General features: G+C 40.2%; 1 protein-coding gene across 8 annotated transcripts in view; it reads right to left on the minus strand.

The window, feature by feature from the left end:
- Ttll5 (tubulin tyrosine ligase like 5) overlaps positions 1-16,591 on the minus strand; it is a 261,390-nt gene that overhangs the window by 147,926 nt on the left and 96,873 nt on the right. For all 8 annotated transcript variants that reach the window (XM_071607650.1, XM_071607651.1, XM_071607649.1 and 5 more), the window contains 6 exons: positions 15,804-15,961; positions 14,579-14,885; positions 9,909-10,029; positions 6,870-7,016; positions 5,437-5,540; positions 2,833-2,960 (listed from right to left, as the gene is read on the minus strand). In XM_071607650.1, the coding sequence (XP_071463751.1) occupies positions 2,833-2,960; positions 5,437-5,540; positions 6,870-7,016; positions 9,909-10,029; positions 14,579-14,885; positions 15,804-15,961 (965 nt within the window). The remainder of the gene's footprint in view (positions 1-2,832; positions 2,961-5,436; positions 5,541-6,869; positions 7,017-9,908; positions 10,030-14,578; positions 14,886-15,803; positions 15,962-16,591) is intronic.

Below are 16,591 nucleotides of genomic sequence, written 5' to 3' on the forward strand. Positions count from 1 at the left end.
AGTAGGACATGCCCAGAAAAGAAAATAAGTAAGGGCAGTCAGATGACTCTGTCAGGAATTTAGATGAGGGATATAAGAGACCAATTTGGTTGGTAGTGCCAAAGAAGCCAAGAGATCACAGTATGTATGGAGTGGGGCAGCTACCATGAAACACAAAGAATAGCCCCATTATGTGCTGGCATACTACCAAGAGAATACAATGACTCTATATTTTAAGGTCAATGCCTCAATTTTATTTAAGATAGGTTGATCAGTAAACTGAATACCAAAATCACTCATGTTACCACTGGAACAAATTAGTTTTTCTCTACTACAGAATTTTGAAACAGAACAGAGCTAATAATATACTTGGGGAAATATTCAAAATTTTTGTCAACAGTGAAGTTCAGGGGCTGGGGCTATAGCTCAGTGATAGAGCGCCTGCCTCCCACGTGTGAGGCACTGGGTTCGATTCTCAGCACCACATAAAAATAAATAAATAAAGATATTTTTTTAAAAAAGAGTGAAGCTCATACAAAGATTTAAGCTGGGACATGGTACATCCCTGTAATTCCAGTTACTCTGGGAGGCAAAGGCAGAAGGATTGCAAGTTTCAGACCAGTCTGGGCAACTTAATGAGACCCTGTCTCAAAATAAAATTTAGAAAAGGCTGAGGATGTGACTCAGTGGTACAGTGCTTGCCTAGCATGCACAAAGGCCCTAGGTTCAATCTCACTACCACAAAAATATACAAATAAACTAACTTTCAGAATGAAAAGATAAAGACTTATGAATTCAGTCCTCTCTAATACCACCAGTGATGGTAATTCTGTCACTATTCTTGCTTGCAATGAGTCTGGATACCACACTATCAAATGTTATTTTCTTTCTTTTGGGTACTGGGAATTGAACGCAGGAGCACTTGGTCACTGAGCCACATTCTCAGCCCTATATACAAAATAGTATCACCTTTGCTGAAGCTGGCTTTGAACTTGTGATCCTCCTGCCTCAGCCTCCTGAGTCATTACGATTACAGGCATGGACCACGGCACTGGGCTCAAATGTTATTTTCTTGACTGAGGCCTTCCTCCTGTACCTCTAGACATTCTTAACAGGTACAGACAGGTATAGACGGTCTTTGTAAACATAGTCATTAATAAATGAACCTTAGAATCTCAAATGACCCATCTGTACACGTGGGTGCTGCCAGGCCACGCTGTGAGGGCTGCCCCATTACTGCCAGGGGAGGGGTCAGTGCCCATGCGGGCCCCACCTCCTCAGGGGACCTTATTATGAGCATTCCTTGGCCTTCCTTCCACAACACTGTTGTTATAGGAGCTTTTCAGAGCTCTCATCAACTTTCTGGTAGCTTGTCACTGACCTCCATTCACCAGACAATAAACTTTATAAAGTCAAGGACTGTGATGGTTCTGTTGGCAACTACCAAAGTGCCTAACACATAACACTTGCTCAGTAAAAATGTACACACAAGGAATGAATCAACAGACGAATATGAAATTGGGAAAGCTCAAAGAGGCTGTGCTCAGAAGGGCTGCTAGTGATATGATAATTCAATTATGCAGTGAGTTAAAAAGGCTTTTCTGGATTAGCTTATGAACCAATCAGCTTTTAAAACACAGGGTTGAAGATGTAATTCAGTAATAAAGGGCTTGCCTACCACAAGTAAATAACCAACCAATCAAAAGGAAAAACCCACTAACATTGTTTCTTTGGGAAAATTCATTTCACAATTTTTTTGGGAGGGGTGGTGGTATGATGGTTGAACTCATAGGAGCTCTACCAATGAGCTACATCCCCAGTCCTTTTTACTTTTTTGAGACAGACATGGGCTGAATTGCCCATGCTGGCCTTGAACTTGTAGGTGGTATTACCATTCCCAGCTTCATTCCACGTCGAAAATGACCAACTTTCCTGGCTACTTCCACACCAGATTATGATAGCCGTAAGAGCAGGGAGGAAGTGTCCAATTTGCATCTGGTACTTAAAACACTATCAAAATTAGTATGTTTGTGTTCATATGCCTTATACTTCCACCTAGGTTTAAAAGAATCTTACCTTTAAAGCACAGAGCATTGTTTATCACAGAATGAAACCGCATGTTTTGATCATGATGATGTGAGCAAGAGAGTTGGTTCACATTTGATTTTAAAATCCCAATCACAGAGTACCTCAGCAGGGAGAACTTTTAGAAGCATGTGGGAAAATTCTGAGTTATCAATGCCTGAGGGAAAGCTAATGGCATTTGGGGTTGGGACCAATGACATCAGACATCTCACCAGGTACAGAACAGCCCCACACAACAAAAAATTCTCCTAACCCAAATGCCAGTGGTGTTGAGGGGGTCTCACTTGACAAGAATGAGAAACAAGCCTTAGGAGAGGCAAAGAGTGGATACTCAGGGCACAAACTTGGGAGTCAGGCAGACAGGGGTCTAAGTCCTGTCTCTGTGGTGAAGTTTTACATGGTTCTTTTAGCTTATTTTCTTATGCATCAAGAAGTTTAAAAACAAGACCTACTCCATGTAGTTTTAGGAAGTAAAAAATAAGACCATGTCCAACAGATTGTAAGATAAGTATTCACTAAATGTTAGCTAGCTATTCTTAGCATTTCCTGAAAAGCTCTCTGCTATTAATTATCATGAAAGAAACAAAAAACCCAGACCATGCCCGTCTTCTGCTCTGAGGACAGGAAGTGCTGTAGCCCATCTCCCGCTCCAGCCCCGTGCTGCAGTTTCACCCCTGGATGCTCAGCCAGCCCATCATTCTCTCCGCTCCCCTGCACCTCCACTTTTTCACCTATTCTCATTTTTCATTCAACAACCAGCACACTTACCACCTTTTGCCCCACTATCTGAATAACCGCTGCTGTTCTTAGAAGTTTTAGTGTGGGTACCCAGGAAAACACTTGCAGACTTGTTTTTTTGGGTATAAAAAGTCAATACCTCCTCCAATTCAGCCTCACTGAAATGAGAAAAAGTTTGGTCAGCACAGGAAATGTTCTGAAAAATCTTTCCAGTAGATTTTATTATGGAAACAGAATAAACTGGAGAAGGAAAAACAAAAAGCACAAGCTGAAAATATGTCACTAATAGATGGTTAAAAACGAAGTATAAATGAAGCCAATCTAAAAAATATAAAGTATGGTAAGGTTTTATTCATCCCACATGGAATTTTCTAGATCTGTACTATCTACAGTGGCAACCACTAGTCATATGGGACATTTAAATTTAATTAAAATTAGATAAATAAAGATTTTTTTCTGAATTACACTAGTCACACTTCAAGTGCTCAGAAGTCACCACAGAAAGGTTTACTAGACAACCATGCTCTGGGTCAGGAGTCACCAAACTTTAGACTATGGGCCACCAGTGTATAAGTTTATATATTTATACATATAAATAAAACACATATATATGTATATATGTATTTAAAAGAATATGAGAAAAATACTATTCATAGCTATGGAGTCTGAAACATTCATTATCTGGCCTTTTGGGTTGCCTATCCAATTTCTAGATAACTGATGCATCTTCACTGAAGGAGCTACTTATCATTTTAATTGCCTATGTCAGAATTAAGGAGGACCCACCAGTGTGACCACAGTAGGACTCTCTAACCATCTGTATGATGCAGGAGACTCAAATACATGGTCTCTAAGGTCACTTAGAATTGCTAAAATTATATGAACATCCATAAAATGGAAATTATTATAAGGAAACATGAGGCCTATCCAGTCAAGATATACATGCATGAATTTGGTAACTTCTGTAGCAGCTTCTGGATGGCCTTTTTCTTTTCTTTTTCCTGAAAACTATGTTCTATAGCTGGTCCTCAAATAAGCAAAGCATGCTTGCATTATTACAAAGGACCTACATTCCAATACACCAATAAGGACATAGGAAAACATTTCTATGAATCTCAGCATAAACCCCAAAGGTTTCCATAGTAGCCTGATGCCCACAAGGTAAGTACTTCAAATGACTACCAAGAGCTAAAACGGGCGGCAAACAGTGTAAAATACACTGCCTTTGCCTGGCAGTGTATTTTATTTGGCCCTTCACAAAATAGGCAAAGGATATAGTTGGTTAAACAACAAGCTGCACCATTCCTGTCTTATCCTCTGCTCCCTGGCATTTGAATTTATCAGTCCTGACAAAGGTATCCACAAACTCGCAAAAACTCAATAAAAGAAGAACTGACAATACCACATATTTTCCAGTAATCAATGCTCAATCCACAATCAATAGTAAATATAATCTCATTTATTTCCTTTCCAAATCTACATTAGTTAACAGTATATATGATTCATTTTTAATATCCAATAGTTCTGCTAGGGAAATACACATCACTTTTTAAAAGTTTGGATTTTCTTCTCTTTTATATCTTAGGGATTTTTGAAGACCCTGAGGAGGATCCAGAAATGAATCTTTTAGCTTTAAAAGTAGAGCTATTCTCTGGACCTACCTTCTATTTCTGTTTTTATAATGTTGATGTAAAAAAACCGTTTTTTGCTTTATTTCTATACCTGTTTTACCCAAAACCCCAAAACTGCAAAGAAGTAACAAATATTAATTATAGAACGGCCACAAAAATGACCTATTTGTCTGCTACGTTTAAGAGCATGGCATGGAGGCTGCACGGAGGCTACACGGAGGCTACAGTGAGGCCTATACAAGATATTACACAAAAGTCATTCTGTGCTGGGGACTGACACGGAGAGAGCTGATTTTCTACTGGTTTTTTCTCTGGACTGTGATTTGATAATTGGAGCCTAATTAACGGGGTGTGCAGTTAGTTGCCCTAACCTTGCATTTTTTTAGTCTGCACAACTTTCTAGTTAGAAAAGGTACTCCAGTGTGAGCTTTTACAAAATTTAAAACTATGTGCTTTTATTATCTCATCCTTTGGAAATAATGTCAAAGGACAAAATGGCCTGGCTGATTTGTATCAAGATAGACTTGAATACTGAGACTTTCAATTCCTAAAGGTTAATCTTAAGCAGGAAAAACTTGTTCTGTTGTATATAATTTAGGTATAACTATCACAGAGGTGAAAAACTCTTAATCCACTCAATGTAGGCAAATTTGGCCATCTCCACACATCAGTACATCAGGGACAAAGTCAGACCCAGAAAACACTAAAAGGCTCTAACTTCAAATTTCCAAAAGCTTCTCTCAGTACTTTTAGTGGTATGTACTTTAAAAACTGTCTAGATCTACAGCCCAGACACCCAGAGCAGTGTTTTGATAACTGAAACCATGACAACAGCAATGTAATTGGCTCAGATAGGGAAAGGCTAAGCCTATGAAATTTCTGCTCCTTCTGAGAGTGATTTCATTCATATCTGTGTGTCAGAAACAAGGGAATTTGGGGTATTCAATGAACAGTATGGAAGAAAGAATAAGGGTGGCTTTTATTAATCAAAAGTGTCTTCTACCTTGCTCGTCTGATGAAATCCTGAAAGTTTTCTGTATTCACCCCATCTTCCTCCTCCTCTTCAAGTTTCTTCTTTGATTTCTTTTCAGCCATTTGTTCTGTTTCCTATCCAAGCCCAACCCCACAGAAAAACAACAAGATAAAACTGACTCCTGATAAATGCACACTTCATCATCTAGTTTCATTGCCCTTGGGTTAATTGTTCCTTATAGTAAACACTTTTTATTCTTCCATGTACTTTTGCCACCTATAAACTTGATATATTACTCTTGGTCATTATTTCATGAAATGTTTTGAAATTCCCAAGTAAGAGTTGCTGAATAAATGTAAATTTTTACCATGGTTGTACTTTCTATTTGTAAGGCCTGTTATGAAAAGAGCTTTTGATAGGAACTTAGTAACATCTGTGATCAGACACGTGGCTTTAACAATATTGAGGCATTGCAGAGACACAGTATTTTGTTGCAATTTGGACAGGAAAGATGTCTTGGAAGATTCTCTTACACCAACTTCCAAAATAATGAATTCTCCCTCCCCCACCCCAACTGGTGCTAGGGATCAAACTCAGGGCCTTGTGCATTCCAAAAAAGTGCTCTACCAGTAAGTTAAAACCCCAGCCCTTTCTATTTGAAAAAAGGTCTCACTAAGTGGCATAAGGGCCTTGCTAAATTGCTGAGGCTGGCCTCAAACTTGCGATCCTCATGCTTCAAACTTTGAGGCAACTTGGATTATAGGCATATGCCACCATGCACAGCTCAACTTGAATAAATTCTTTATTCATGCAAGATACAACAGAATTTTCAGTAGAGCTGGAGTAAATTGGGTATATGGGTATGGAGGGTCAACAGTCTTCTACAATTACATGTAACTTTAGAAAACTCATTTACATTTTTTTAGGCCTCAGTTCTTCCTTCTGCAACCTGAACTATATAACCTATACCTTTTTCACTCCCAAGTAATATTTTTAATATGTTCTGAGGCTGTTGGATATAAGACACTTTGCAAAAATTACAATTAAATAGTGTATTTCTTGGGCTTGGTTGTAAAATGTTTTGGAGAAGAAAAGCTAACTCTCTGAAAAAAATATGTCATCATATTAAATTCACAGTTCCAATTCTCTCTCTATAGTCAACTTACCATTGTCTACAGGCCAATAGCAATAATACAGATGCACATATGTCAGAATTCATCTCGGGTATGACAGAGCTCAAAAGGAATGGAACTTCTGATAAGTGTTAACTATGGCCACTGGGTTTTCAGAAATAATAAGTAGCTTTTCAACCCAACCAGGTTAAAGTGTGGGATTCCTCTCCCCCTCACAGCAAGGCAACAGGGTTGATGGGGCCACAGAACAGAAGCTGGACAGAGGTGTACAGCGTGTGACTGATGATGTGTTACAACACAATGCACAAGACCCCCAGACTAATAACTTACCTTGTTGTACACAATGATAAAGTCACCTAATTGGTGGGCGAGGATTCTTCTACGTTCTAGAAGTGCCAATCGTCGACTAGGTAATACCATCCTCAGTGAATGCTGGAGGTTACTTGATGCTCGTTTAAGGAAACGAACAACCAACTCCTATGAAGTAAAAAATGGGGAAGGAAAAAAGTAGGGCTTGTGTTAATCAACAGAAGACATGCTATGATGGGATTAGACAATAGAGATGTCAGAAGAGGTCTGTTATACATCCTGACGAACAAGATCCAGAGCAAACATGTTAGGTTTAAGAAGGATACAGAAGGCAAAACAAAAGACTCTTATTTTCTTCTCTCAATAAGTTAACAATCAGAAAATCAAATGTGCAAAAAGATAGTAGTTGTTAAAGTACATTTATAAATGGTCCTATGATAAACCAAAGGGAAGATCTCACTTCTATTAAGGTGATCAAATGGAGCTTTTTTTTTTTAAAGAGAGAGAGAGAGAGAGAGAGAGAGAGAGAGAGAATTTTTTTAATATTTATTTTTTAGTTATTGGCGGACACAACATCTTTGTTTGTATGTGGTGCTGAGGATCGAACCCGGGCCGCACGCATGCCAGGCGAGCGCGCTACCGCTTGAGCCACATCCCCAGCCCAAATGGAGCTATTGAGGGAAGGCAACATTCAAAGTCAGTCTAGGAGTAGGTGAAATCATCAAAGATGAGAAAGCAGAAAAAGAACATAGAGGGCTGGGGGTGTGGCTCAGTGGCAGAGCGCTTGCCTGGCATGCATGAGGCACTGGGTTCCATCCTCGGCACCACATAAAAATAAACAAATAAAATAAAGGCATTCTGTACATCTACAACTACAAAAAATTTTTTTTTAAAAAGAATAGAAATAGTCACGCTTAGAGACAGAAAAAGAGGAGAAAGAATGGAGGTGGAAAACACAGGGTAGAAATGTTAGAACAGAAAGAAACACAGGAGAAAATGCCATGAGGGCCAAGGGAGAAAAGGGTCCCCTGTCAGGACTTCCTGAAGTCTGGAACTGGAAAGGACCATGACCAAGACAAACCCCTGATCTGGCCACTGCTGGGTAGCTTTGAGAGGACATCTTCCAGTAAAGAGGGAAGGAAGACATGCTGATGTGCACCAATAATGAAGGAAAGGGGTACACAGCAGACGCTACTGATTTAAAAAGTTTGGTGATAAAGATACAGTAGTTTGAAGGTGATGACCTTTTTTTCCCTCCCCAAATATAAGGGAGCTTCCAGAATTGGGGATTGCCAAGGGGGGTACAGTAGAAAGTCCTGAAGGGAAAGAAAGAATACATCACACTTAAGATGCAGGCAAAGGATTGAAACCTGAACAGATACTAATCAGATAACTCAGAACATCGCAAATGCTTCAGAGACTTTACAGGACCAAGAGCCTGAAAGCGGATGTCGCCCCATCAACACAATAAAATGGCTTTCAAATGATGGGCCTTCTGTGAGTTATGAGATAAAGAATCTCAAACCTAACTCAGACCAGAGAGGGCAGCTCTACAACTACCTTCCTCATAACCAAAACCACGGTCACAATTGTCACAATAAGTCTGGGTTTGCTCTCTGGATATATTTTCAAGAAAGACATCACAGAGCTGGTGTTAAATTTGTAGTGGTGAATTTACATATTCATATAGAAAGCCTCATAGAAATCCTGAGTGACTCTAAGCCAGCATTTCAGCAGTTACTTTCTTTCAAGCTATGTTTTTTCCTTCTTGAATTTGATTTTGGTTCATTGTCCTTCGGTGCCAATTGACTCCAGCACTAAGTGAACAGTCTCATAACCAGAGGGTTGGATTTCACAGTTCCACTCTGCTGTCTTTACTATAGGGTGGTTTAAGTTGCTATATTAAAACATTATTTTTTCACAGTGGAGCAGACAAACTGACTCTCAAAAAGGCAATCTCAATTTTCCACTTGGAAAGAGCAGAGCTAACATTTTCCACTGATGGTTGAAGGATTATTCACAACACACAAGTTTTTATCTCTGGGTTGTACTGGCTACTTGAAATTAACAAGTTGTTTTCTGGAATAACCAACATGTTTTTATAACAAGCCTCATATAAAGACTTGCCTTTTGTATGTGAAAGACTCAAAATTAGAGTAGGGTCACCACTGAGTGGGATAAAGGATGCAACTTTCTCAGACTTAGAGGCCCCTCTCTTTTTGGTGACAGATCCCTGTTGTAAAAAACGCTATGTAAGGGTTGTGGCTTCTTTTGTAAGTTCTGGCCTTACCAAAGAGTTTTAAGTTCCCTATCACTGTGATCCAGCAACAACAACAACAAAGCCTTCCTAGAATGTTAAACCTTAACATGTTCAAGTGATTGGTATACAGTCAAAATTACCACACAAGGTTGATTTCAGAAAACCAAGAATTTTATAAAGGTACAACTAGTAAAGAAAAAACGTTAAGTTAGAGGACAGTGTGTTCTGAGGGACTATGACAAGGTGGTGACTTTAAGTGACTCTTTTAGGACAAAAAAACAAATAGTCTATGACACCTGGATAAAGTGCAAGATCAAGGCAGGTGCAGGTGTAACACCTGGGCTCAAGTTGTTTCAGTCCACCACACAGAAGCTGGGGAACAACAGACCCTGCTTCTCTTTAAGTCTCTGTTTCCTCACCTATAAAATGGGGATGACCATGCCCACCTCAGAGTCAATAAAACATGAGGATGTTTGAGAAAAGACAGTAAATTGTTATTCTCTTTGAGGGTTTTACACAGGCCTTAACATCAAAGGATCAATCCATTTCCATTTCCAAATGAAATAAATCAATGCGCTCCCTAACTAGCATAATGAACCCGGCTCCAGGTCAAAGATTTGTGTCACGTCACATTAAAGTAAGAGTAATCTAGAAACTTTACTGTGCAATAATTCTTCCACCAGAAGAATATACAGAAGAGAAAAGCGGGGAAGGGAGGGGGAAAAAAGGAAAGGAGGAGAAGGGAAAATAAAAACAAAAGAGAAAGGGAGAATTGAAGGTTCCAAGGGGAAGAGCCTCACCATCTGTTCATCCTCTTTGGCAGCCCAACTGGCACTGAGGGTCTGACCTCCACTGTCCTTCGTCAGGCGAACTTGAACATGCTGGAGATAGGCAGAGAATGCTATTCGGGCCTGCACTTTGCTACAGAAATCCAAAACAACACACGGTTATGAGACAGAATGGTAATTCTACCAAATGTGTACCTGCCTCTCTCAAAGTGGCCTTTGATGATCCTTCCATTAGGATGGCTAGGAAATATAAAGCCATCATATATTAAATAAAGAGCCCCAGTTCTAAGCAATACATGAGGTTTAATTTTTTTTTTTTCTTATTAAAAGGATCAGAGATAGAGAATCCTATTTATACTCTCACTACTGGTATGGGGTGGGGGGGGCAACAAGAAGAGAAAAAACAGATTTCCTACTCATCGTGTTGTCTATTTGAACTTTTCTTTTTTCGGGGTGGGGAGGGTACTGGGGATTGAACTCAGGGGCACTTGGCCACATCCCCAGCCCTATTTTGTATTTTATTTAGAGATAGGGTCTTACTTGCTGTTGCTGAGGCTGGCTTTGAACTAGCCATTCTCTCAGCCTCCCGACTGCTGGGATTACAGGTGTGTGCCACCGTAGCCGGCTATTTGAACTTTTTAACATCTTTCTTGGGAGACTGGACAAAAGTTCTGAATCCTCACAAGAAACACTGGAATAAGGTTTTGTGTTTTTGTTTGTTTGGTTGGTTTTGGGGTGTGTGTGTGTGTGTGTGTGTGTGTGTGTGTGTGTTACTGATTCTTTTTGCATTGGAGGCCCTTGAGGACATATTTATCAGAGTACAAAAGTATGGATTTTGTTATGCCAACTAAGATTTCTCATGTGCTAAACCTCTGAAACAGGAAATTGATAAATCCTACAAAAGGAACTTTTGAGACCATATTTTAAGGTCATGCTTTTCTCAACTACAAGACAGGAGTGGCTAGAGCCCAGAACAAATGAATGAGGTCCAACAGAGTTTGGCATAGATAAACCAATGGGCTGGGACAAGCCCAGATGTTCAGTGAGGGAAAAGAAAGCCTTAGCAATAGTGACAAGCACCACGGCAACTTTGCTGAAGAATCCATCCTTCTGCCTAGACAAGGGAATGTGATCAAGCTATAGCAGGAAAGACAGAGGTACTGGGGAGACAGTGATGATTTTCACTTCAGCTGCTAACTGTGGCAGATCTGTTTTCTTTCAGGCAAGATTTTGGTTACTTCAGCTGATCGGCCTTCTGGCACTGTAGCCAAAATTACATCAGTGATGATTAGGGCCCAACACAAACTCTGTTTACAATCCTCACACATGCAGTCACTGGATGCTTTCTACTCACTGTCCCCCAAGATTAGGATGAAGGGTTTGTCCAGAGCAAACTGGAAATCCCAAGAGGGTCCGGGTCTAGGTTCTGTGTGTCTTTGCAGGATTCCAGGGCAAGGGAGTTGGGATGGGTGTCCATATGCTCTTTAGAGTTTCAATCATAAGAGCTTCAGAACATGGACTATATATATATAAATAAGGCCAAATCTCTGTTACTGCCAGGGATAATTTATGGGAGCACAATATGAATCTGAAACAATAAATTTGTATTTCCAAATGTTTTCAACAATTATATTCTTGTTCACCTAGAAAGTATATCTACTATTTCCCCTTCAGCCATCTCCATAAGCTTTACCTCCATAACAAATGATTTTCAAGTCAAAATACATTAAAAAGATTGTTCGCTTTGGGAAACAAATTCACATGTAACATAATAAGCAAAAAAGTGTTTTAGACATCTCCAAATGTAGCAGAATACTCAACTGCATCGATTGGTCCCTTTATATTAAAGCATGAAGGTCTTTTGGAGAGGGAATTATTGCTCATAAGTTGGTATTTCAATCGTTGTTTTGTTGCAAGTCAAATGGAAAAGTACTGAGATTTTCATTTCTATAAACCTTACTGAAGAGATGCCTGGAATGTTAATTCTAAGATTGTCTCAAAGTTGTTGATCAGCTAGTCACTTGCATCATACACCCCACTCCAGCAAAAAAGAAAGAATGAAAACCAGAAGGATTTAAAGCAAAAGGAACTTATTTTTAAAACCCAACAGGTTGTATAGATGCTCAGCATATAAAACATACAACAAGGAGGCTGTGCCTGCAGTCTCAAGCCCTTGACTTTGCCCCTCCCCAGACTTCTCACCAGCTACTGAGATGCCCCACAGGACAACAAGCAACTTTGGGGAACACAGTCTGATATCTGCTCATCTACACAAATGCACCCTGCAATTTTAACAGTTTACTTGTTGAAAGTGAGATCCCTAAGATTTATGAAGAAGTAATTTATTTCTATAACAGCTAAGGAAAATGTTATTGCTGGAAGAGAGCTCAGGATACAGTCCAGTGGTTTTCAGATGTTCTATTTTCAATTCACTGGAATCTTTTTTCCCCTCCAGAAAGCAGTTGGAAAAAGCGTTGTCTAACCCCACACCTTGGCTTGACAGGAAAGGAAACTGAGGCCTACAGAAGCTCTTTGACTTGCCTATGATCACATAATCAGTTGGCAGCACTAAAAGCCAGTGTCTGGGTATACTGATTGAGTTCATAAGACTTGAGCTCACGAATGACCTATTCTCATTCTCCATGACTCTGGAACAAACCTGAAATCTATGCCTTTGCATGCCAATGTCACCCTCCAGCCTCTCAGTATGAGCACTGGCCTCTAATAGAAAATAAAGGCCATCATGCAAAAACACCAACACCTCGCTGCTCTTTAGCGTCTACCTATTATTATCTTCCCACAGTCCTCTTCTTCTGACTTTTAGAAAGAGATACCCCTTCCCAGCCTCTTTCTACATTGCTTTAGGATCCTTCTCGGCCAATATATCCATTTCCACATCTCTAATCCTCTGTCTATCAAACCCCTCCCCTTAATCTAATAAGCTCCAGAATCCCTCTTTTACAAAGAATATCGCTTTCTCTTAGCTGGTTCCTCCCTGATGCGGTCTTACCTCCCTCTCATTGCCAAGCCCTTTGAAAAAGTTCCTTCACACTATTTTCTTGGTTCTTCAGCTCACAAATCCAGGAGTCTATTTTCACTCTTTATCACTACTTGAGTGGTTAAAGGCATCGTAAAGGCCCCAAATCTCCTCTTAGAGCTTTTCTATGTACTACTCCCTCCCACATGTATGCCTCTCTAATTCTAGGTCTTTTTACTGACTTCCTCATTAAACAGTGGTGTTCCCCAGGGCCCCATGCTCTTGCTTTTCTCCTTGCTGAATTACAGAATTGCTAATTCCACCAACTTGGAAGGCCTTGACCTACAAAGCTATACTTTCACTGTCTTCACTCTGTCTTAAATAAAACCCATTATTTCTTTATGAAATAACTCCTACATCCCTTATGATGACCAATGGCATCAACAGGTTGACAAATGTGAACACTTAAGAGATTGTCACTTGTACCATGAAATCCCACTAAGCCCATCCCATTCTCTCCATTCTTATAGCCACTGCTCTGGTCAATGCCTTCATCTTCCTGGTCCTGAACATCCCAACTGTCCCGAACTCACCTCTCTGACCTTTGATTGACCCAAAATGCAACTGCAATTTTTTTTTTTTTTTAAATTAGACTGGACAATCATGCATCTGTCTAAAAAACATCCAGAAAATAAAGCCCCGGCTCTTAATTTTGTAATTTACCATCATCCAACTCGTTAGTGTCATTTCTCTCCACGTTCTTCTGTCCACAAAATTCTCTGCTACTCTAGTATGTGTCTCATAGACACATCATGCTCATCCCAATTTCAGGACCTTGTATTTCCTGTTCTGCCTCAAGTATTCTGCCACTTGACATTCTCATGACTGACTCCTCATCATTCAGAACTCACCTCAAAGGTTGCCTCTCCATGCCTGACCACCACAATCTAAGTCAGCCTCTACCCAATCACTTGAACATGACACCAGATACTATCTTCAGAGTATTTCTCACCACCTGGAGCTGCCTTGTGTCCCTGTTTGCTGCCAGTATTCCCCACCAGACCAGACCACAAGCTCCACAAGCCTGTCTTGGTCCCCATCGTAATGCCTAGCAAAACTCTTGGCACAGGGCAGGTGCTCAGGAAGTATTTGTTAAGGAACCAAAAGAATACCTATACAAGTCTATTTATATAACTAGTGCTTATACCTAGTGCTCCCATATGGAGTTGGTGCTGCCCAAGCTTCCTGAAGCCCTATATTCATCAGCCAGGGCCTGGTGTGGTCTGCCTCCTCCATGTGCCTTTCTAGCCCTTCAAAGACTCACCATTATTCCTTTTTCTGTGTCCTAAGAACACTTTGTTCTTACCAGGGTACAGAGTCCCAGGTCCTTAAGGGTCTCCCAAACTCAACCCTGAACTACTTGAGCAACTTGTCTGGAACCTTGTGCTCTTAGCAACTGAATATTTGTTGGCCCAATAAGACCTGGGTTTGTGTCATAGCTCTACTGTGGACAAGGTGCTTAACCTAAGGCCCAGATGCCTTCACAATAGCAACGTCCAATCATAGTCATTAGTTCATAGGATTCCTGTGAATATTGAATAAAAAATGACTGTCAGGCCATTAAAAAAGAAAAAAAAAGTACCAGGTACACACCACAAATGAGCCACAATCAGTTTCACTATTATAATTACAAAAAGTCACTTGCCTTAGGTTTCCATTATCTTGCAGAATCTGCATCAGGTTGAACTTCGGCTCTGGCTCCTGAGTGTCAATTTTGCAGCCCTGTTCACCTTTATTACTCCATTCGGGAACCTTCATGGAATTTTCTTTGGATGAATTTTCTACCATAACAGTCAATGAGGGTGAATATTTGGCTTGATTTTCTCCAAGAGACCCTGCAGACTCCTCCTGAGAAGCTTCCTGCTCTTCATCTTCATTGTCTAATGCCACTTCTTCCTCCTCTTCACTCTCTGTCTCAGTTTTAACATTCATTTCAGCTGGTTGGGTAATCACTAAATGCGAAGAATCACTAATGTTGCTGAAAAAAGGATTAAGTTTTCCTCTCTCCCAATACCTTCCTTTTATCTTTGTAGTAAAAACCCAGTTCTAAATAAAACCACAAACAAGGTACAAAATTAGCAGCAACCACATGTCACTCTCTAATTGCATATATTGTAAAAAGAGATTATCTTCATTCAAGTTGATATTTCTCATCATATCAACAGTTTAAACAATAAATGAAACCCTCTCCTCCCCACAAAAACAAAACAAAACAAAAACCACCCAATTGAGTGATCTCTGTAGTGTGCTAGGGTTTTTAGAAAAGCACCTGTCACAGAGGCACAAGGAATATGGCTTCCTATGTGTTTACTCATCGCCCTTTTCTCCACTGCCTTGTAAGCTCTGGAAGAACCATATCTTTTTTATTTCCCAACGAAAGCCCAGTGACTAACATGCTGCCTGATACAGGGACTCTACAAGGAGGGCAGCAGCAAGGGCAAGAGGACATCAGTCCATAGTGAATTAAAAATAGACCCTACAACATGGGAGAATCTGAGAGAGAAGGAAATTCTCCTTTGTCTATATCATTTTGCAATTTCAAAGGATGAACTGGACTTACCTAATCAGCAAAAACCCAAGAGCACTGTTCAGAATTCCATTAAACTCAGGGTAACATCATTTCTAAAGTATCAGGTATTTGTATGATAGCGGAATAAGGGCAAGAGCCAAATGCTATATGCTTTGAATGGAAATATTTGTTTCCATTCAAAAAAAAATATTTTGAATGGAAGGGTCTAAAAATCGTTTTGAAATTAAGTTTCAGAGAAAAGTACTATACAACAAAAATGAGTGCATGTGAAGAGGAAAGTTCTGACTCATTAAGTGCCGACCCCGATTACATAGCTTGGTGAAAGCTCACAGGCAGGTACCTGGGTATTTTGGCCTCACTGCCCTCAATCTGCCACTCCGTCTTCTACGTTTTCGCACCTCCAGAGACAGGAGCTTTCTCTCGTAAAGAGCAGCATGAAGCTTGGCCTTTGAGTTCACACTTTCTACCTTCAGTTCTGGTGCTCCATCCATAGCCATCCTAGGGGAGAACAACAGGATAGCTACAGCCTTTGGAAAGTTCTCTCCTTCATCCCCGTTAACTGAGAATTCTGTAAGGACCAGGTGACTGGGAATGATAACTACAGTGAATTCTAAAAGGTTTCATAGATAAAGGGGAATATATGAATTCTATTGAAACCTCATTAATGGCCTCTCTGAATTTTTAAAAAGGTTCTAAACAAAAATCTACCTAAAGATAATGTTTAAGACTCACAGGGGAAGTGTCTCACTGAAAAGTTAACAAGACTGAGGACCTCACCATGTCTCAAGCGTCCCAACATGAGGTCCTGCTGAGGCCACTGCCCTCCTTTATGTCTTGCTTAACCCCAGGAGGAGGTGGGAGAGGTAGCAGAACTCTCCAGGTGTGGAGTGAAAGTCAGAGTTACAGTCAGAGGCACAGACAAGGGAAGGCATAGATGAAGGACGAGGCCAAACTCAGGTCATAAATGAGAAATGAGATGGAGAAAAGGGGCCGCTAGCAGGTACAGCACTCATTAAATAAGACAAATTTCAATTGGGAAGTGTTTGATTTCAAGTCGAATTCTGACAAGAACTGGATGAAGTACTGGGCAGACAGAGATAAGCAGGTCACAAGAAAGAGAGGGGGTGC

The sequence above is a fragment of the Marmota flaviventris genome, chromosome 2, assembly GCF_047511675.1.
Source record: "Marmota flaviventris isolate mMarFla1 chromosome 2, mMarFla1.hap1, whole genome shotgun sequence".
Taxonomy (NCBI): domain Eukaryota; kingdom Metazoa; phylum Chordata; class Mammalia; order Rodentia; family Sciuridae; genus Marmota; species Marmota flaviventris.